The sequence below is a fragment of the Gekko japonicus genome, unplaced genomic scaffold (genome assembly GCF_001447785.1).
Source record: "Gekko japonicus isolate JY-2015 unplaced genomic scaffold, Gekko_japonicus_V1.1 scaffold6138, whole genome shotgun sequence".
Taxonomy (NCBI): Eukaryota; Metazoa; Chordata; class Lepidosauria; order Squamata; family Gekkonidae; genus Gekko; species Gekko japonicus.
Window position 1 is genome coordinate 5,300 of NW_015177214.1, and position 22,747 is coordinate 28,046.

General features: G+C 45.4%; 1 protein-coding gene across 1 annotated transcript; it reads left to right on the forward strand.

Moving 5' to 3' along the window:
• Positions 1-292: 292 nt before the first annotated feature.
• On the forward strand, positions 293-10,741 carry LOC107124881 (vomeronasal type-2 receptor 26-like). Its single transcript, XM_015428384.1, has 3 exons — positions 293-574; positions 9,211-9,337; positions 9,831-10,741. Exons 1-3 carry the CDS (start codon positions 293-295, stop codon positions 10,739-10,741), a joined length of 1,320 nt encoding a protein of 439 aa, XP_015283870.1.
• Positions 10,742-22,747: the final 12,006 nt, after the last annotated feature.

Sequence of the window (22,747 nt, forward strand, 5' to 3'; positions counted from 1 at the left end):
AGTGAAGGGATTAGGGTCTTAGCCCAACGGGGCTGACCTGAACCCTCTTTGGTTGTGTTTTTCGAAGCCAAATGGCAATACCCCTTTTCCAGCAAACACTGCCTCTGTCAGCATCAGCTCTTGTATTTCAGGCTCGGGATATGAGGCTAGCCTGAGGTTAGTACTAAGGGAAAGACCTAGAGATCTGAGTTGCCTGCAAAGGCCCTGAATGGAAAAGAAGCAACATTCTGGCACATCAACACTGAGCATAAGGTGAAAGGTAACCTACACATTTTGTTGCAGTTTGCACGTGATGAAGTATTCAGACCTCCTGCCTTTCATGTTTGCCACTGAGAAAATCAATAAAGATTCCCGTGTCTTACCCAACATGACTCTGGGGTACAACGTCTATGAGAACTTTTTCAGGGCAAGAATGACTTACGACGCAGCCGTAGATCTCCTGTCTGGTGGACAGAGGAATGTTCCCAACTACAGCTGCAGAGGACAGAATAAACTATTGGCTGTTCTTGAGGGGGCCGACTCTGAAACCTCCGTCCAGATTTCAAGAATGTTGAGCATCCACAAAATGCCTCAGGTACAAGACATATGAGGAGGAGGGCTGAGTCTAACAGTGCCATCCCAAGCTGAGTTACATCCTTCAATGATCAGCTTCAATTGCATTTGAAGGATGTATGGTAAATCAGACCCCCTAGATGCCTTCTTTAACCATGTGGAATGCAGAATTTACTCAGCTGGCTCAGGTTTAAAGAGTCTGTCCTTCTGGAAGACAGGGATTTGACCAAAAGGTTTGAGGAGGCACAGAGATCCCTCAAGCAAGTCAAAAGAGGTTATTGCTCTTAAGGAGAGGAGAATAACAATCTGGCCAGAGGAAGAGGGGGCAGGTAGGTAAACCCCTGGTCTATAAACATAGGGTGACAGCATGATAACATCTCAGGTCTGTGTGACCATCCAGAAACAAGTTCAAAAGAAGGTATAAGGGACTCTAGCAAACTCTGTGTCACAGTAAAAGCCGTGAAACATCACTAACAGCATCAAGCCAAAATAAACCAGGGAAAATAACTCACTAAGGGTGCGGTCTCACACACACCAAATAAAATGGGGAGGGGAAGCGAGGTTATTTCCTCCAGAGGAATTTGTCCCGCCGTTGCGAGATCACACCTCCCTTTGAAGCTGCGGGCACAGGCCATCAGTATGTGATCAGCAGCCACTGCGGGTGAGTAGTGGGGGGGGGGTTCTGTTTGTTTCCCATGCACTTAAATGAGGAATCGATGAAGCGAACTCTGTGTCACGGTAAAAGCAGTGAAGCATCACTAGCAGCCTCAAGCCAAAATAAACCAGGGAAAATAACTCACTAAGGGTGCGGTCTCACACACACCAAATAAAATGGGGAGGGGAAGCAAGGCTATTTCCTCCGGAGGAATTGGACCCGCCGTTGCGAGATCACACCTCCCTTTGAATCTGTGGGCACAGGCCATCAGTGTGTGATCAGCAGCAACTGCAGGTGAGTAGTGTGTGTGTGGGGGTTGTTCTGTTTGTTTCCCATTCACTTAAACGAGGAATCGATGAAGCGCACTTCTGCACTGAGGGCTCCGTATGGAGTTTGTGATGATGCACATACTGCGAGGGGGGAGGGGAACAATGGCACAGAGTCGGAATGGCCTGATCAGACCATCCCGATGGCATGAGAGTATGCTGGAGTGATCAGACAGGGGAAAGTCCATCCGATGCCTGTCGCAACCCATTTCCTACTGGAATTTCCCCCGGTGTTTTTTAACTCCGCTTCTGCGGCAGAGCAGAATGGGTTGCTGATGGCTGCGGGATGCTTCCCAGGTGTTGTTGTCTGATCACTCCCTTTAAATCCACCCGGCATTCACGTCTATGTCAGATCTAAGAAGAAGAAGAAGAAGAGATTGGATTTATACCCCGTCCTTCATGACCCAAAGGTGTCTCAGAGCGGCTTACAAACTCCTTTCCCTTCCCCTCCCCACAACAGACGCCCTGTGAGGTAGGTGGGGCTGAGAAGAGAGCTCTTGACAGAAACTGCTCTTTTTCAAGAACAGCTCTTATCAGAACTATCGCTTGTCCAAGGTCATCCAGCCAGGTGCAAGTGGAGGAGTGGGGAATCAAACCCGGTTCTCCCAGATTAGAGTCCGCGCACTTAACCACTACACCAAACTGGCTCTAATTATATGTATGATTGCAGCCCAAACATCTCTAGTGTTGGATAACAGCAGTTTGGGGTATGTATTTGAACCTCTCTTTACCAATCCTAACCAAAGCTCACTTGTAAATATAATTTTTCCAACCCTGCCTGTTTATGCCAATAAATTTTGATTTCTGTTTCACCTCTCAGTGTTCCTAGCTGCCTATTTCTGAGGGAGAATGTATAGCGGTATAGACCCTCCTCAGTCATTGGCTGCGGTCACATGCACTAAATAATCCACTTTCAATACACTTTCAATACACTTTCCAACTGGATTTTTGTGTGAACCGGCAAAATCCAATTTGAAAGTGCATTGAAAGTGGATTATTTAGTGCGTGTGACCACAGCCTATAGTTCCTTATTTGGGGTGTAAGCCAACAAAGTATCAAACAGTAATAAAGGGGTGTCAACAGCATTACAATGGCCCCGGTCGCACGGGCCGGATAACGCAGGGGGGGAGGCGTGGCTATTTGCACTATCGCAGTTTGATCCACGATTATGCGATCAGACGCAACGGCGGTGCAGCGGGGTTTCATCGGTCGGCGGCTGCAGCAACGATGACGGCTGAAGGGGATAGCTGCGTGCCGGCGCAATCACACCACCCGATTCCATCAGCAGCCCGTGGCAAACCAGTTGCTAGTACTTCTTGGCAGGTATTTTTAAACTGCGGGGTTTTGGTGGGAAGCCACGGGTGTGCTACACTTGCCAGATGTGGCAGTGTGATCGCGCACAGATAATCCGTCTGGCATCCGTGGGCCCCCCGTGGCAAATTCGCTGTGTGAATGGGGCCAATAAAAGTTTATTTACCACATAAGAAGAGTTACACGCGATCTAAAGGCTTCCCAGTTATCAGATATGGAACAGAAAATGCATAGGGAGTTTGGAGGGGAAATCTGAGAATTTATAAGGGTGATTGTTTGACTGGAGTACCCATCCGTACACATGCCTTCTCTCTTCCCTTCCCCAGTCACCCCCCTGCCACAGAGGTGGGGAGGCTGGGGAAGAAAAGGGAAGCCGCCCTGCTGCTTCTGGTCAGTTTCATTTCAATCTGATCTGGTTGAACAGCTGATCTGCGGGGAGTGAAACTGATCAGAAGCGGCAGGGTGGCTTCCCTTTCCTCCCCCAGCCTCCACACCGCTGGAGGAGAGGGGTGCACTGGATCGGAGGGGGGGTCTGGCATCCTCCTGGGGTGGGACAGGGCTCATTCGTGGTGGGGCTCCACCCTCAAATGCCCCACTGTGGCTACCAGCCTGGCTAAAGGTACTAATATTTATATGGTAACAAGTGTAAGAGTTTTGTCTTGGATACAAAGCCAAACACCGATCTCTTCCTTTCTTAACTAGATCAGTTATAGTTTGGATAACCATGTGCTCAAAGATGAGACTCGGTCGCCTTTTTTGTATTGGATGGCCCCAAAGCAAGATTCATATTTCATGGGGATTGTCAAGATGCTCTTGCATTTCCGATGGACGTGGATCGGTCTCCTGGCTCCTGACAATATCCAAGGAGAAAAGTTCTTGAGGACCATGACCCCTGCGATTGTCAGCAGTGGGATTTGCATTGCCTTCACAGAAAGCATCCCAGAATTCAACCTAGATGACAAGGGGCTTGCTTTCCACACATATTCAGTTTTCCTGCAGAGAAAATGTAATGTATTTGTTTTCCATGGAGACTCCCACTCTATCATTGCACTTGGGATTTTGATCAAAGGAGCTGAAAAGAGAGAAAAATCCATTGTGGGGAAAGTCTGGATCACAGCAGTTTTGCACGATTTTAGCTTCAGGTGGTTTTTCAAACGGTTTGATATCCAGCACATCCATGGTTCTTTTGCCTTTTTGATCCAGAAAAACATGAACACCAAATATGACAATTTATATTCCTTTCTCTCTACTCTCATTAAAATCGGAGAGGGTGCCTTTCGTTGTAGCCATTCAAATCATGGGTTGTCTGCGAAAGGTTGGATAAGATGTAGAGAGAAAGAGGAACGGGAGGAGGCTGCATCCCATGAGGAGCTTGAAAGGATCCTGTCTCAAGATAGCTACAGCATTTACAACTCTATCCAGATGGCGGCCCATGCCTTGAATGCTGCCTCCTTATCTAGATCTAATGGGGAGCGGAGAGGAGACTGGTGGGGACTTCAGAAGCTGCAGCCATGGCAGGTATTTGTTTTCTCTTGAAATATAGGGACATTTGGCCAGCTACGCTGTCTCAGACCAACAGTCGATCAAGTCTGGTACCCAGGGGTCGTTTCATAAAAAAAGAGCTAGGGGAACTCATTAGCATAACTCATTAGCATATGCCACCCCCCCTGACATCAGGGGCCCGGCGGTGGACCTGCAAGGCCGGCGGGAGTGCGAGGAAGCCCCGCCAATGCCCTCCCTGGCCCCAGGCAGGCAGGGGTGGGGAGAGGTGGGGAGGAAGCAACTTTCCCTCCCTCTTCTCCTGCCTCCTCCTGGCTGAATGAGGGCCGGAAGCGGGGCGGCCGGAAGCGGGGGGCGGGGCTTCGTCATGTGCTCCGCCCCCCTGCACCTCACCTGGGGGAACTGCGATCCCCCGCAATCCCCCCCAATCGACCTCTGCTGGTACCCTGTTTTCAGCAGCGGCCCGTCAGATGCCCACAAGCCAGACCCACCAAAAAGAGCCCTCAGCTGCTGACTGCTTCCCAACCTATGATAATCAGAGGAATTTAGCCTCTGAAGCTGGAAGCCCCCTTCAGCTATTCTGCCCAAAATGTGCCTTATTATGCCTTATAACCCATTGCTTTGCCAACACAGAAATATGGGGGACCACCTTGCAGTGGCTAGTCTCCTTTCTCCATAGTCAGGGACAGAGGGTGGCACTTGGGGAGAGGGTTTTTCCACAATAACCCTTGGTATGTGGCATCCCTCAGGAGGCAATCCTGTCCCGGATGTTATTTAACATCTATATACATAGATATTTAACACCTATAACATCTATATACATCCTCTCACCCAGCTGATCTGGGGAGGGTTGGGCTAGGTTGCCACCAGTAGACTGATAACACCCAGCTATATCTGTCGATGAACAGATGGACGGACTCTGCCCCAGGTATTTTGGCCAGGGCATTGGTTGGTTACAGCACAGTTGACTTCATCCATCGAAGATGGAGGTCCTGTGCCTGAGCTGTGGGGAGGTGGGATCAGAAAGCTAACTTCCAACCCTTTACAGGGTGCCTTTGACACCAACTCCAACTGCGAGGAGCTTAGGAGTGATCCTGGATGCCTCATTGTCAATGGAGGCCCAGGTCACTTACTGTAGCCAGATCAGCTTTTTATCATCTTTGGCTGGTCCAGCAACTGGTCCCCTATCTCTCCTCCCATGACCTAGCAACAGAGATCCTCACAGTAGTCACCTCCAGTCTGGATTATTGTAACTCGCTCTACACGGGGCGGCCTCTGAATTTGACCCGGAAGCTTAAGCTGGAGCAAAATGCAGTGGCACACCTCATGGCTGGAATGCCCTTGTGGGCACATATACAACCAGTGTTTCGACAGCTGCATTGGCTTCCAGTTGAGTACTGGATCAAGTTTAAGGTGATGGTAAAGGTAAAGGTTTCCCTTGCTCGAAAGCCAGTCAAATCCGACCCTAGGGTTGCGGTGCTCATCTCCATTTCCAAGCCGAAGAGCCAGCGTTTTCTGAAGACATTTCCGTGGTCATGTGGCATCATGACTGGACCCTGAGGCGCATGGAACACTGTTACCTTCCCATCAAAGTGGTACCTATTTATCTACTTGCAATTTCTTGCTTTCGAACTGCTAGATGGGCAGGAGCTGGGACCAAAGACCGAAGCTCACTCTGTCACACGGCACTCAGGTGATGGTACTAAGCTTTAAAGCCCTATGTAAGCCCACACGCCTGCTATGGTGGTTTGATGAACTAAGTTACTGTACCTGATGAAGTGTGCCATCGCTGTACCTGATGAAGTGTGCCAACGACAGACTGTGCCAGAAACTGACATGCTGTGAGCACCCAATAGGGATACTTACCAAAGACTGTGTTCCTGTAATGGTGGTTTCTCCTGAGGTGTTCCCATGTCCAGCAAACACCATTTCGTTCCAAGCACATGGTCACAGATAGCCACTAGCTCTCAAATTGCCCGCCATACCCCAGGCCCTCCCAGAGAAATACAGTAGCCAATCCCTGACCTTTTGGCTATGACTGAACACAGCATCACAAGGGGAGGTCTCCTGGCCCCAGCCCCTCCTCTGACCCTCTCTGATATAATCAGAAACGCACCTCCAGTTCGGTCTCTTGAGCATTCTACCTGAAAACCCCCAGCGCTCTCAAACTATGCCCTCTATTTAACCTGCTTTATCCTTCAATCCAGCTTTCTATCCCAAATCCTTCCCATCCCTCTCTTTGTTCTAGCAGTGCACAGCTAGAACTTCTTAGCACGTGGTCTTAGCTGGTCTGAGTCCATTCGCTATTCTTTTCCATTTTCTCCCAATCCTTACCCCTTCGCTTGAAGTTTGGAGCCACGCAGGAGCAGCTAGGTAATTATACCCCAAAGCGTCAACCAAAGTTACCTGCAAATTGCAACTGTGCTGAATTATTCTCTCTTTATTTCTTAGTTCTTGTGTGTTGTGATTGTTGTGTGTTACTGTGTGAAGTGAGCCAGTAAACTATAATTATTTTAAGGAAGTCTGCCTCAGTCTCTTATTGGGAACCTCAGAAACAGCAGCATCCTCCATAAACCATAGATGGTGAATCCCGATATACTGTTCCAATTGTTTCTCTTTGAGAGCAATTCGGCTAACACCTATGCAGTCTGGGGCCAACATATCTGCGGGATTGCCTCTCCCAATATGCTCCTGGAGAGCCTTATGTTCAGTTTACTAACATCTGCTGGTAATCTCTGGCCCAAAAGCCATCCATTTGGCCTCCGGCCTGGTGGAACACTCTCCCTAGCGAGATCAGGGCCCTGTAGGACTTTGTACTGTTCTACGTGGCCTTTAAAATGGAGTTGCTCTGCCAGGCCTTTGGTTGAGGCTACAGATGTCAGATTACATTGGCCTTCTCTGCTCTACTCCACCTCAGCCTGTCTCGCGCTATGCACTTTATTAAATTGTCCCATTGGCGTACGTTTTACCCACCTTCTGGTAGGCCAGCCCTTGGTCATATATACAGCATATACCATGGAGCTTGTTTATTTGCTCACCATCATGTACTGCATTCTGGGTTTTATAGTTTTAAAATTGTATGTATTGTATATTTTAACTGCTTACCCACTAATGCTCCCTCTAAGCTGTGGAGTCTCGTGAGCAAAAATTCTACTTTGTGAACTCCTGGCATTAAAGATCAGAGTGAGGGCATTGGGTATTGCATAAATTAGTTTGCTCTGGAGCCATCCTTCCTGAGCTAAGACAAAAATATGTGAGCTGGAGGCTTAAAAAAAAAAGTGAGCTAGCTGGCCACTTCCAGGGGAGGGCAGGATAGAAATCTCATGAAGGAAGGAAGGAAGGAAGGAAGGAAGGAAGGAAGGAAGGAAGGAAGGAAGGAAGGAAGGCCAATGACAGTCCTCTCCTCCATCAGCCTCTCCAACCCCTTTAATGGGGCACAGAAAATCTGCTTGAAATGCTCTGCCTGGTAACAGTGGTCCCTGCTGATATAGTTCCCTTTAGAACTCAAAACCAGGCTTCCATGTCTGAAGAATCTAACTGTACAGTGTGTTTATTTACTCCAGTGGAAATGGAGGAGTTTAACTAAACTGAGAATTGTACTGTTACTGTCTCTAAATGCTGAAGAAGAAGAATGAGACTCAGAAAAGGACCTCACATCTATTGTCAATGTGAAAAAGACATTGTGAGTCTGGAGGCCATTGGCACAGGCCATGAATTATAGGACTTTGGAATTCCAAATACACAAGGCTGAAATCCAATATGGCTTCCTGAATTTTTTAACTACTGCTTTGTATGTCATCCTAGCTTCATTCGCTCCTGAGAAACTTCCACTCTTACAGCAATTCCATGGAAGGAGTTTATTTTGATGAGAACGGGGACATGGCGGTTGACTTTGAAATTGTAAACTGGGTGGCACTACCCAATCAATCAATTCTTAGAAGGAAAGTCGGGAGTGTGGAGAGATGCACCACATCAGAAATGAAGTTTGCCATTGATCAAGATGCCATTGTGTGGCCCAGATGGTTTAATGAGGTGGGGAAAACATTTATGTCATTTTATTCCCTTTAAGAACTCTCATAATTTGTCATGTTCTATTAGAGATGGACAGTCGTAATCTCAGAAGTCCCTGCCAGCCAGCCCAAGATCTGGTTGTCTTCACCAAGGTTTCTATACCCATATGCCTTCAGTGCTGGTTGTCAAATTGGTTGGTAGCCAAGGAGTACTAATTTAGACCATTCATGTCCTGGGAACTGAGAACTTGGGTTCCCAAAGAAGTGGGTCTGGAACCTGCAACTGTTATATCTGCCCATGCAAGCCATGCAGGATTTGGACCTCACCAGTTCCTTATATCCTGCCATTCTGTTCTCTGTTGCCCCTAAACCATTGCCTACAATTATTTAATGACAAATGTATGAAACAATGGGGTGGGAAAAGCTGAAAAGTTCTTTCTTCTCACCTTATCTTCCTGCACACCCGAACACCAGCTCCCTACACTTAAAGGGGGCCCTTTAAGTGCAGGGAGCTGGCGTTTCCCCGTGTGCCCGATCTCCAAGCGGAGATCGAGACCATAACCTGCCGCCACCCCTCTCCCGCCTCTCTCTCAAGAGAGAAGGGAGATGGGTGGCTGTGGGTGTTGGGGCTTGGGGGTGGGGCTTCCCCCCGCTGGCCGGATGGCCAGATAGCATATTTCTTGGCCGTTTATTGCCATCTATCGGGTATGAGCAAAAGTTGTTTTAAAATGGAAATTTAATTGATGGATTTTATCAGTGGTGACTTTTTGTAAATGACTCCTTTGACGTACACCACCCAGAGCAAAACTAAGCTCCTGATACAGTTTGCCTTGTAACTCCTTGTCTTTGTGCTTAGACCCTGCCTAGTTCTAGGTGCACTGAGATCTGTCCTCCTGGATATGCTAAAGTGATCAAGGAAGGAGAACCAATTTGCTGCCACGACTGTTCTCCATGTGGGGAAGGGACAATCTCCACTCAGGAAGGTAGGTCAGACTACAGGACCCCAGCTGAAGGGGGGTGGGGGGAATGCTTTCATCCCAGATTCAGTTTGTCCCCTTTGGCTCATCATACAAGTCACTCTTCAGCAATCAGGACTATGTACAATGTGCCTTTTGCCAAGCCAGAGTTTTTTGAGCATTTTGCCTGCACTTTCCTTACTTTGATTGGTATTCATTGTCCAGAGTCTGAGGACTATATCAACATGAGTATCTGAAACCGTTTTGGCTTGGGATGCTAAGGGTTAAACCCAAGATGTTTTGCAATGAAGGCAATGCAGTCTGACTCTGGAAGTTTCCCACCTCCAACCCTATTAGGCATTTTTAGTTCCTGACTTCTCCCTCCTCCCCTGCTTGTCCTGCTTTTCTGGCATGTAATTACATGCCTCCAAATATATATTCTCAATGAATGTAAAAGAGCAAAGATTTTCATGGAAGTAAAGTAGCTTTGGTGATATTGAAGTTGTAATGTCCTTTTCAGATGAAAGTCATTGTGATAAATGTCCAGAAGATCAGCATCCAAACAAGATCCGAGATCAATGTGTTCCCAAGCATATCACCTTCCTGTCCTATGAAGAACCTTTGGGGATCATCCTAAATGTTCTTACCCTTTTCTTCATCCTAATCACGACTTTTGTCTTGGGAATCTTCATTAAATACTTAGAAACTCCAGTGGTGAAAGCCAACAACCTCAGCCTCTCCTACATTCTCCTTGTGTCCCTCCTACTATCGTTTCTCTCCTCTTTTCTATTCATTGGTGAACCCCAGAAGGTGACCTGCCTTCTCCGACAAACTGTCTTCAGCATCATCTTCTCTGTTGCCATCTCTTCAGTGTTGGCCAAAACTGTCACTGTGGTGGTGGCCTTCATGGCCTCACAGCCTGGGAGCAGGATGAGGAAATGGCTGGGGAAGAGCTTGGCCAACTTCATTGTCTTTTCCTGTTCCAGCATTCAGGTGGGCATCTGCACTCTCTGGCTGGGCATCTCTCCCCCCTTCCCAGACTCTGACATACACTCCCAGCCTGAACAGATTGTACTGCAATGCAATGAAGGGTCTGTCGTCATGTTTTATACTGCCCTGGGCTACATGGGCTTTCTGGCCACCGTCTGCTTCACTGTGGCCTTCCTAGCCAGGAAGCTGCCTGGGGCGTTCAATGAAGCCAAGCTGATCACCTTCAGCATGTTGGTGTTCTGCAGTGTTTGGGTGTCCTTTGTGCCCACCTACCTGAGCACTAAGGGGAAATACATGGTGGCTGTGCAGGTCTTCTCTATCTTGGCCTCCAGTATGGGCTTACTGGGCTGCATCTTTCTCCCCAAATGCTACATTATTATATTGAGGCCTCATCTGAATACAAAGGAACATATAATGATGAAACACAAAGGTGGGATCTGATTTTCAGTGCATTCTTTTAAATATTTGTAATTTGTGTTTGCACCGCTATGAATTCAACACAATTGAACATTTTCCACAGGAATGGTTCTCCCCTCTCCTGCATTTGTATTCCTCTGCCGCTTTTGCTTGTTTCCGAAGAGGTTTCTGTAGTCCCAGGAGCAAAAACACAATTTGTCCCAGGAGCAAAAACACAGTTTTGGGTATTCCCCAAAACAGGGAAGTCTGATGCTGTGCCGCAAGAGAGGACAAACTGCATTTTTGCACCTGTGACTGCAAAAACATCTGCAGAAATGAGTGAAAGAGGTGGCAGAATGCAAATGCAGGAGCAGGGAGAGCCATTCCTGCAGGAAATGTCTTGGTCTTGAGAGTTTATTTCCCTAGCTTTTATTACATCAAATCTTCCTTACTCAACACACACATTAGCAGAGAAACTAGTGATGCAGGATGATGGACAATGTATACTGGCATTACATATCTATAGGCCACTTTGTTTTAATATTTAATGCATATCCTTTAATCACTCCCTGATTCCAGTACAGTGGTTTGAATATGACCTGTGGGGTACCATAAGGATCAGTAATGGGCCTGATGCTTTTTAACTTATTCATTAATGATTTGGAGTAAGCAGTGAAGTGGCTACATTTGTGGATGACATGAAATTGTTCAGGGTGGTGACAACCAGGGAGGATTGTGAGGCACTTCAAAGGGATCTGTCAAGGATGGGTGAGTGGGCATCAATGTGGCAAATGGGGTTCAAGTGTCGGCAAGTGCAAAGTGATGCACACTGGGGCCAAAAATCCTAACTATAAATACACATTGATGGGGTCCGAACTGGTGGAGACTGACCAAGAGAGAGATCTTGGAGTCATAGTAGATAACTCACTGAAAACATTGAGACAGTGTGCAACTGCAATTTTTAAAAGGCCAACGCTCTGCTGGGGATTATTAGGAAGGAAATTGAAAACAAATCGGCTAGTATCATAATGCCCCTGTATAAATCAATGGTGCAACCTCATTTGGAATACTGTGTGCAATTCTGGTCACCACACCTCAGAAAAGACATTATAGCACTGGAAAAAGTACAAAAGAGGGCAACTAGAATGATAAAATGGTTGGAACACTTTCCCTATGAAAGGTTGGAGAAATGACAACTGAGGGGTGACATGATAGAGGTTTACATGATTATGCATGGGATAGAGTAGGTAGAGAAAGAAGTACTTTACTCCCTTTCTCACAATACAAGAACTCATGGGCACTCAATGAAATTACTGAGCAGTTGGGTTAGAACAGATAAAAGGAAGTACTTCTTCACCCAAAGAGTGATTAACATATGGAATTCACTGCCAAAGGAGGTGGTGGCGGCTACAAGCATGGACAGCTTCAAGTGGGAGCTGGATAAACATATGGAACAGAGGTCCATCAGTGGCTATTACACACAAGGTATAGATAGGAAGTCTGGGTCTGGGGCAAGTGATGCTCTGTATTCTTGGTGTTTGGAGGGGGCAACAGTAGAAGGGCTTCTAGTGCCCTGGTCCCATTGGTGGACCTCCTGATGTCATCTGGTATTTTTGGCCACTGTGTGACAGAGTGTTGGACTGGATGGGCCATTGGCCTGATCCAACATTGGCTTCTCTTATGTTCTTATGACCTAATCTGTTCATTGAATTGCTTTGTGGGCATTTGAAGAATGTCTACATTAAATAGCTTCACAGTGCTTGGAGTTTTCTGTTCATTTCTTTGGGATCATCTTGACCAGCTGTTCTTTGCATCCTTCACATTTTGGTCCAAACTGCAATTAATGTCCTTGAGAAGTTTACAGTTGCTATCTTGCTCTCTTTTAGACAGGGACATTTATAATTGCTATCACGGGGACCTTGAGCGGGTGAAAAGACAGCTTGAAAATGTTTTTAAGGAATTAATTAAATCATTAAAGGAAATGTTTGCACCTTTCCAAATGTGTAAATGTTTAGCCACTGGGACAATGTCACCAGCCTTCTTTTGTTCTGAAATGGCATGAGGTTTCACAAGAGCTTTGTGTTTTTACAGCTGTTCAACTAGTCAAAAGAGGCATCCATCCTCTTCAAGGGGATGGGATGAGCATGGGAATGCAGAAGTGAACATACAGTGTGGTAGTTGGGAGGTGCTCTTGGCCCAAGGCCTACTGCTGGATAAGCAGGTGGCAGCTGTGAACAAGAGGGCCTTTTATCAGCTTTGACTGGTAAACCAGATGCAGACTGTCCTGGACAGGAAAAGTGTGGCAACTGTGGTGTATGTAAGACACACGGAGGGGAAACCAAACTTTACCCAATGCCTGGAATCAAGTACCAAGGGTAAGAAAGAAGCCTGATAAAGGGTCAATATTAAATACCTAGTATATAATTGTTATATACAAAAATACATGTATTCATTAGAAAAACAGTTAAAGACATATAAGGGCCCAATGAAAGCCTCATTACAAAGTACAAGTGACCTGAACACAAGGCCCAATACAAGTGACCTGACAAATTTCCGTCCCTTGGGGGCCTTCTTCAGAGGTCAAACAGTTTGAGGTACAGATAGACAAATCTTACAATGTTATATATTACAATGAAATAATAATCAATAAGTTGATACTGGACCAAAAAAGGAAATCTGTAGAAAAAAGAATATTGAACATGAATGGCCATATAAAATAAAATTTACTTGCAATGTTGTTGCCAACGCCCCGAGGGCGTTAAGGTTCTTTGACTTGTGTGGCTAGCCAATAAACCACACAGTTAAAACAATCATCCAGGCAGTAAAGGGTAACAAAAGAATTTTATTCAAATAAGGAACACCTCACAGCAGCGTGGATGTTCAATTTGTTACAATCGGGAGCTTGCTTATATGCTCTTCTTGCTCCTTCTCACATTACATCATCACTGACATCACTTAGACATGCTCAGTTCAGATTTCTTTGTCTGGCTGGTCATCAATCACATATTTGGCACACAGGATGTTACTTGGCTGCACTTGAATCCTCACATTGCAGGTGCAGCGTTGGTTCTTTCTGATTTACAGTTTTATTTTCTCCTTTTTGGCTTTTCTCCCAGACTCCTTTTACCTTTGAATGAACTCTTAGACTGAGTTCATTCTCACTATTAGACTGTCAGTTCAGTCACAAAGTTGTTTTTTCTTTACATTTATATAGGCATACATGTTACAAAAACACCTTTGCTGGCATTTTGTGATCTATCTCTATTAAAGAATACATGGATACATTGAATTTCTAGAAAAATACAGCATTACAGCATTGTTTTCACAATTAAACTCTTTACATGAATTCTTTTAATGTTTTAAAATAGCCTGTGGCATGAAGCTCTTGTAGGTGCACTGAATCCATCTATTAGTTTTCATTTTGGCCTATCAGAATATTTTAAATAATTTTATTAAGTTTCTTTTTGTCTAAATTAAAGTTTTTAATTTATAAAGTGCACCACTTTATTTCAGTCAACAGAGGGTCCTATTTTACAATGCAAATTCTGTACTTGTTAATTGGCTTTTGGCAGATGTGCATGATTGGTCTCTGTGATATCATCAGCCTGCTAGCCACTTGATACTCCTTAAAACTTAAAAGCACCGAATAATGAGGTGTATATGATTGATTACTTTGTTTTTCCCAAAACGTCTGGACATCTCCTTTTAACTTAGCTTCTTTAATTGACCTGTCCATGATTTATGTACTTTCATGTTGGCTGGGGTTCACACACACACCTGGCCCAGCTCTTGGTCATTTTCCAACTCTTTTTCATTAGTTCTTTAACTTGGCTTTAAATTTGTTTAAATCCTTAAATTTGTTTAAATCCTTAAATTTGTTTAAATCCTTAAAACATAACTATCTCTTCAGGCAAGCAGTCTTTGTCTTTAGCTAAATAAACTTTTTTCTATAGCAGAACTTAAAATTGTTGGAGCTTTTGCTTTTTGCAAACATTTTATACCATCATCTGGGTAAATATTCAGCTTTAAGCATAACATAAAATTCTAAAAACACACACCAATTGTTAGAGAATACGCCTGATATTTGCTTTATGAACTATTTATTGCTACACACAATGGACTGTGCACATACACATAGGCTCAGAAAGCTGCACACTTTATGTCACCTGTTGTGATGCCACACATAGAGGGTGCCTGCACATACCTTACATGTAAATAAGGTTTCAGCTACACAGTTACCCAGCCTGGTGAAGAAGCACAAACCTCCATTATTGTGAGTAATGGAACAACAACTCTGGGAAGAAACAGCCCCCATGACAGAGCTGCTTGTAGTCACATACTACCCAACACTTGCTTTGTTCCTGAGTTGGAATTTCCTGCCATATGGAAATTTGGTTATCAATGGAATGGCCAGCTTCATCAGCACTACAATGAAGCATCCTGATGCCTGAATTTCACACCTGTCCAGATGCCATACTCTGAGTAAGGTTTTAGGTTACAATATTGGCCACTACTCTTAGGTAACCTCGCCTTCCCACATGCAACCAATAGGATTGTTTTGGGGATGAACTAACAGGTAGGTGGGTCAAGAGGCTGGTACAGTTACCACCCATCTCTTAGGTAAAGGTAAAGGTTCCCTTGCTCGAAAGCCAGTCGAGTACGACTCTAGGGTTGCGGTGCTCATCTCCGTTTCAAAGCCAAAGAGCCAGCGCTGTCCGAAGACGTTTCCATGGTCATGTGGCCAGCATGACTAAACACCAAGGTGCATGGAACGCTGTTATCTTCCCACCGAAGTGGTACCTATTTATCTACTTGCAATTTCTTGCTTTCGAACTGCTAGGTTGGCAGGAGCTGGAACTAGAGACGGGACCCATCTCTTGGACCCCCTATAAAAGGAGGGAACCAGTCACCCGACTCCTCCTAGCTAGCATTCGCCCCAAGATGACTCCTATCTGCTTTTACTCCTCTTGAGTCCCACTTGCTATCCCCAACCCTTGCCTCTACTACCCACACATTCCGGCTGGTTATGGTCGTGTGTGAATTCCCTTTGTTTTCTATTTCTTCCCATCCATTCTTCATTGGAACAACCAAGCTACAAGACAGATAAGTATCACCCACCATCACCCCTACCTGCTAATGCAAATGTGCTTATTTCCTACTGTAATTATTAGAAACTTGATTGAATGTGTGAGTGCATCAGCATTGTTTGTATGAGACATATTTTTAAGTAAAAGACATCTATTTTAACCACAACAGCCTCAAATCCTTTACTGGTAACCCTTGGTGGGAACAGGACCTTGGTATAAATTGGCAAGAACCCATTTATAAATTGCCAATTGCTGTAAATAAAGCAATTCAGCTAATACAATACATTAAGCAAAGCTTTCTGTTATTCCAGTTAAAAATGCAGAGTCCTTTCCTTCTTTAAAATAATAAGCCAACAGGCAAACATATATACATAGTTCAATATGTTAAACATGATCTGGACTTCTCATTTAAACAACTTAACCATAAGCTTTCATTCTCAGCCATCGCACTCTATTTAACCTTTGGCATCTCTTTGGCTGGCGAATCCTTGCCCGGTCAGCTCGACTAATTCCTTTGAAGTCTCAAAATTGTGACAGCTCTTAATTGGAAATTGGCAGAGGATTAGCAGGGGAGAAACACCTGCTCATTAAAACTCAAATACTCCCTTTTTCATTTAAACAAGGGCTAGAAAAACATGTCAACTAAAGAATGATTTAAACTTCTTGGTGTTAATACAATACAGTGTCCAGTGGTCTAAAACAGGTTGTCAACCCTTCCAGGAGATTCCCAGAGAATTACTCCCAAAGGCTAATCAATAGAAAATCATTTGAACCCATGGCACACCCTACAATGTGGTAAAATGACTATATTGCTTACTTAGCAACAACGTTAATAGATACAAGAAAAAGATGTTTATGAGGTCTCTTATGCACAACTGTTGAATTAGAACATATATATATATTTACAAAGCTAGTACAGTAAATTAAAGCCAATATAATAACTGAAACAGAAAAAATCCATAATGTAAAAATTACCTTCCAATTCTGGACCAGAAAATACCTATGCAACTATCTAATCAGAGCTGGTGTGTCCTCAACAAGTAGCAGTGCTATTGGGAAGGTGTGGTTAACTTTTATACTTTGCTGGATGATGCAATCCTAGTGAAATGATTATCCATGGCTGCTGCAATCTCAGTGGAATGCATAGTCATTGTTACATATAGGTTCACTAAAAATGTGGCAGTAGATACAGACATTGAATCCATTTGAACATTAAATCAATTTAACACAGGAACAACAAAACAAATATTAAACTGTCCTAAATTCGCACTGCACACCTGTCCACCATATGGAGTTAAAGATTTAAGAGTGAAAACAACGCCCTGAGGAGCTAAGTTTCTTTGACTTGTGTGGTTGGCCAATAAACCACACAGTGAAGCAAACAATTCCAGGCAATAAAGGGAAAGAAAAATATTTATTCGAATAAAGAAACATCTCACAGCTAAGAAGCCCACACAGCGGGGAGGATGGGGTATAAATTGAATTAAATAAATAAATAAATAACTCAGTGTTAATGTTCAGTGAGTTACAGCAGGGATCTTGCTTATATGCTCTTCTTGCTCCTCCCTACTTTATATCATCATTGACATCATTTGCACATGCTCAGTTTAGATCTCTGTGGTCAGTCATCAATCACATATTTGACAAACCATTCTTGACATCATTTGCACATGCTCAGTTTAGATCTCTGTGGTCAGTCATCAATCACATATTTGACAAACAGATGTTACTTGGCCACATCTCAACTTTACAATGCAGATGCTTGTCTCATTAAAATTGATTTATACAGGTGCTTATTTCCTTGGCTGCTTACCTAGACTCATTTCACCTTTGAATGAACTCTCAGGCTGAGTTCATTTTCAGTACAAAACTTAGCTGTTTTCATTACAAAAATGGTTGCTTTACATTGATACATGCATATAAAAGTATAACAATATTCTTAATAGAGGTTATTTGTATTGAAAATATGTACAGGATACATTGGATTATGAAAAATAGCACTTATTTTAAATATTAACTTTCTATAAGCACTCTTCTAAAATTGTAACATAATCTATGACATAAAGCTTTTATAGATACACTGAATCTATCTGTCTGTCTCTATTTTGGACCCCCTAGAACATTTTTATTAATTTTAAAAGAGTTTTTAAAACTTCTAAACTGTTTTCTTTGAAGCAAAGGCTGGAACACTGATCTTCACTTATGACAGGTCTAGCTGGGATGGCTTATACCAGTCTAATTTTAAAAGGTGAGGTAAGAACACCTGCTCATTAGTAGATTTTCTTTGCTGTCAATTAATTAAAATTTAAAACACCTGTTTCTACAATTCTGCTCAGTAGTTAACGATTTGTTAATTCTCCTGGAAATCACAAAGAGTCTCTCCCAAAGATTCCTGGAAGTAATCAATACACAATAATTTGAGCCACTGAATTGTCCTCTACAAGAGTATGAATCCAATAAAGTGACATAGACCTTATTTTCTTGGAATTGGAATTGGCTATCAAATCGGGACAGACAAACAAAAGTTCTTCTTTACTCAGCTAATAATTAACTGGTGGAATTTACAGGCAATAGATGCATGGAGGAGCTGGGGAAGACCTGCAGGTCCAGGGAGAGCCCAGCATTGCAAAGGCCTGTGCTGACAATGGTCCAGTAGCACCAAAAGCCATCCTGCCTTATCCAGTAAGGGAGGCCTTGCTACCGGTCCCTGAAATAGTCACCAGGACTCTGCTAGGCAAGACATGAACTGGCTCCCAAAGCACCCCGCCCCACCAGATGGCTCCACTCTTCCAGGAACAACAATGACAGAGGGCCCAGGCCAAGGTGGCCCACAGGAGGTGAAGTGCTCTATTGACTGCACATAACCCCATCCCAGGGCCAGAGAAGGAGAACAATATTTCTTCACAGGATCCACAGTGCAGCCACAGCAGCCAAACACCTGCCACCAGGGAAGCTGACCTGGATTGCTTTCCAGCCTATTTAAGCTGAGGCTTGGGAAAGATGTCTTGCTGGATCAGCTGGTTCAACAGGCACAAGCCTATGCTCCAGTTCTGTCCTTCCAGTTGTGTCTCCTGGCTGTCACCACCCATTGATGATCCCAAGCTGTGCTTTCTAGACCTGACTGGGCCAGCCTGGAGCGCACAGCACAGAGCCACTGCCAGTCTGACTAGACAATGAGGAGCTAATTAGAACAAAAATAAGAGAGAGCTTCATGACTGCGTATTGTTTGGGAGTAACCTATGTGCTAGTGATCAGTTTAAGAACTCGAGGAGGGTTGCCAGACGCCCAGTATGGACTGGGGAACTCCTGCCTCTGTCCTCCATGGCCAATTCCTCATCCAGTGAGCAGTAGGTGGGAAATGGTGGGAACATCTGATTTATTTACTTAATTTGGTTAATATCCCACCCTCCATACAAGTGGGCCCAGGGCAGTTTACACAAGTCAACCCAGCAAACATAGTGACTGTAAAATGCAATAAATAGGGTCAGGGGTCATTTCGTAGAAAAAGAGGTGCAGGCGCTCATTAGCATAATTTAATAGCATAACTTATTTGCATATGCCACACCCCCTGACATCACTGGAAGCGTGTCAGAAGGCAACACCCACCGCTCAGGCTCCACTGGACTGTTTTGGATTGTTAGCTCACAGAGGAGGGCGAGCTTGTACCTGAAGGCGGGCCTGGGGAGGGCTCTGCCACTTACCTGGCCACTTCTTGCTCCTCGTGGCCCGATTGAGGGCTGCTGGGAGTAGGGGCCGGGGCTTGTTGCATGGCCCGCCCCCTGGACTCCATACTGCCGGAGCTCCGCTCCTGTGCGCTCCCGCAGGAAATAACCCCTGAATAGGGTTAAAATAATACAACAGAATTAAAACAATCTAACAACAGTCTTGTTTAGGGCATCAGGTGATTGAATGGCCACCCTGTAGATGATGCTGCAGTGGAAAACATATTCGGCAGAGTCTCTAGATGTTGAATCACTAAACACATCTCCGCATTGCAGGAGAGGCCCAGATGTAATGGATGTCCATCTCTTCAGGCAAAGGTCTGGTGGAACAGCTCCATCTTACAGGCCATGCAGAACTGTAGCAGGTCCCACAGGGCCCTGATCTCAAACAGGAACATCTTCCACCTGGCCAGAGCCAAGCCAGAGAAACTGGGGCCCTGGTCAAGGTTAAACGGAAGTCCTTTGGGCTGGGGACCACCAAAAGGTGTTGATCTGCAGAGCGCAAGGGTCTGTGGGGCGCATACGGGGACAGATGGAAAGAGAGGCCTCCATGGAAAGAGAGGCATCTAGAGTCACTCCAATTGGCACCAGCACCAGTGGTGCTCCATCAAGGGCTGGGATTCCCAACCCCAACACACACACCCCCGTCGACTCATACAGGACCTCTGTTTTCATTTTATTCAATTTCAGTCAGTTCTGTTGTAACCATGCAGTCACGGCTAAACGGAAGGCCTCTGAGGAGGAGTCCATCCATCTGTCCATCAACAGAGCAGGGTGTCATCGGAATACTGATGACACCCCAGCCCGTACTCCTGGGCCAGCCGAGGGGGTGCATGCAGATGTTAAATAACATCAGGAGAGGATTGCTCCCTGCGGCACCCCACATTCAAACAAGTGTTGCAGACACACACACACACCCAAGTTCCACCCTTAACAGTAACAGGAGGTCTCCTTCTGGAAATGATGTCACACACTCACGCAAGTATACTGTGTTAGGAACTTTCCAAATCTCTATGGTATTTACTGTAGAGTTTGGGGGATTCCTAGAGAGTTTGGGAGCAGCACTGAGCAATGCTTTCCCATCCCAGGCACCACCTCCAAACAACTCCTAAGGATCATGGGTATTCCATTCCTAGCAAGAAGGCTGAAAAAAGAAAGGATTGTTTTTTCCAAGGAGGCATATGACAGACCCAGGGCTGTAGTCAAGAAGTGTGATCCCAGGCAGGCATAATCCCAATACGTAAGGAGGTAACAGGCCAATTGGGAAGAGATTGAAGACCAGACTCTAAATCTTCCTTGCCGTCTGTACTGCAGCTGGCCCTACAACACAAGTTCTGTGGCTCAGGGACCTGGTTAGTAGAAGGCCCAGTTGCAGTTCTGACTGCTTGCCTTACATGCAAGCTGTATAAAACTTCCATATAAATCCTAATGGAACCTAGGGTTGCCAAGTCTGGATTGGAAAATACCTGGAGACTTTGGGGGTGGAGCCAGGAGAAGGCAGGGTTTGGGGAGGGGGGGGCTCAGCATAGTACAATGTCCTAGAGCCCACCCTTCAAAGCAGCCATTTTCTCCAGGGGAGCTGATCTCTGTCGGCTGGGGATCAGTTGTAAAAGCAGGATATCCCCAGGCCGCACTTGGAGGCTGGCAACCCTAATGGAACTGCTTTGATCCGCATTCCATAAAAGTCAGCCTGACCCGCTGATGGGACCCATTCATTACTAGATAGTCACCAGGACTCTGCTGGGCAGGACATGAACTGTGTTCCAAAAGCCCCCAACCAGATGGTTCCACTCTTGCAGGAGCAACAACGACAGAAGGCCCAGGCTGACGTCAGGCTATGAGAGTCACAAACATGTTTTTTTTTCTCCAGCCATGCACCTGCGCATGAGCCAGAGCCAAGCCAGAGAAACTGGGGCCCTGGTCAAGGCTAAACGGAAGTCCTTTGGGCTGGGGACCACCAAAAAGTGTTGATCTGCTGAGCACAAGGGTCTGCGAGGCACATATGGGGACAGATGGTCCCAGCAATATGCAGGTCTCTGGCCGCATAGGGCTTTAAAGGTTAAAATCATAACCTTGAACCAAATCTGGTATTCTATTGGCAGCCAGTGATGTTCATGGAGCAGCAGCTGAATGGATGCCCATGGAGGCTTTGCTGTCAGCAGTCATCCTGCCGTGTTCTGCACCCCCTGCAATTTCCAGGTCAGAATCAAGGGGAGCCCCATGTAGAGCAAGTTACAATAATCCATTCTGGAAGTGACCATCACATGTAGGGAACTGATTGCCTGACCAGCCTAAAATGACAAAAGACTGTCCTGGCAATGGTGGAGGCCTGGGCCTCCATGGAAGGAGAGGCATCTAGAGTCACTCCAATTGGCGCCAGCACAATGGTGCCCCCTCAAGGGCTGGGAGTTGGATTCCCAACCCCAGCCCCACCCCACCCCGCCGACTCAGATACAGGACCTCTGTTTTCATTTTATTCAATTTCAGTCAGTTCTGTTGTAACCATCCAGCCATGGCCTGTAATTTCCCACCGAAAGCCTCTGGGGAGGAGTCCATCCATCTGTCCATCAACAGAGCAGGGTGTCATCAGAATATTGATGACACCCCAGCCCGTACTCCTGGGCCAGCTGGGCGAGGGGGTGCATGCAGATGTTAAATAACATCAGGAGAGGATTGCTCCCTGCGGCACCCCACATTCAAACAAGTGTTGCAGAGACACACACACACCCAAGTTCCACCCTTAACAGTAACAGGAGGTCTCCTTCTGGAAATGATGTCACACACTCACGCAAGTATACTGTGTTAGGAACTTTCCAAATCTCTATGGTATTTACTGTAGAGTTTGGGGGATTCCTAGAGAGTTTGGGAGCAGCACTGAGCAATGCTTTCCCATCCCAGGCACCACCTCCAAACAACTCCTAAGGATCATGGGTATTCCATTCCTAGCAAGAAGGCTGAAAAAAGAAAGGATTGTTTTTTTCCAAGGAGGCATATGACAGACCCAGGGCTGTAGTCAAGAAGTGTGATCCCAGGCAGGCATAATCCCAATACGTAAGGAGGTAACAGGACAATTGGGAAGAGATTGAAGACCAGACTCCAAATCATCCTTGCCGTCTGTAGTGCAGCTGACCCTACAACACAAGTTCTGTGGCTCAGGGACCTGGTTAGTAGAAGGCCCAGTTGCAGTTCTGTCTGCTTGCCTTGCATGCAAGCTGTATAAAACTTCCATATAAATCCTAATG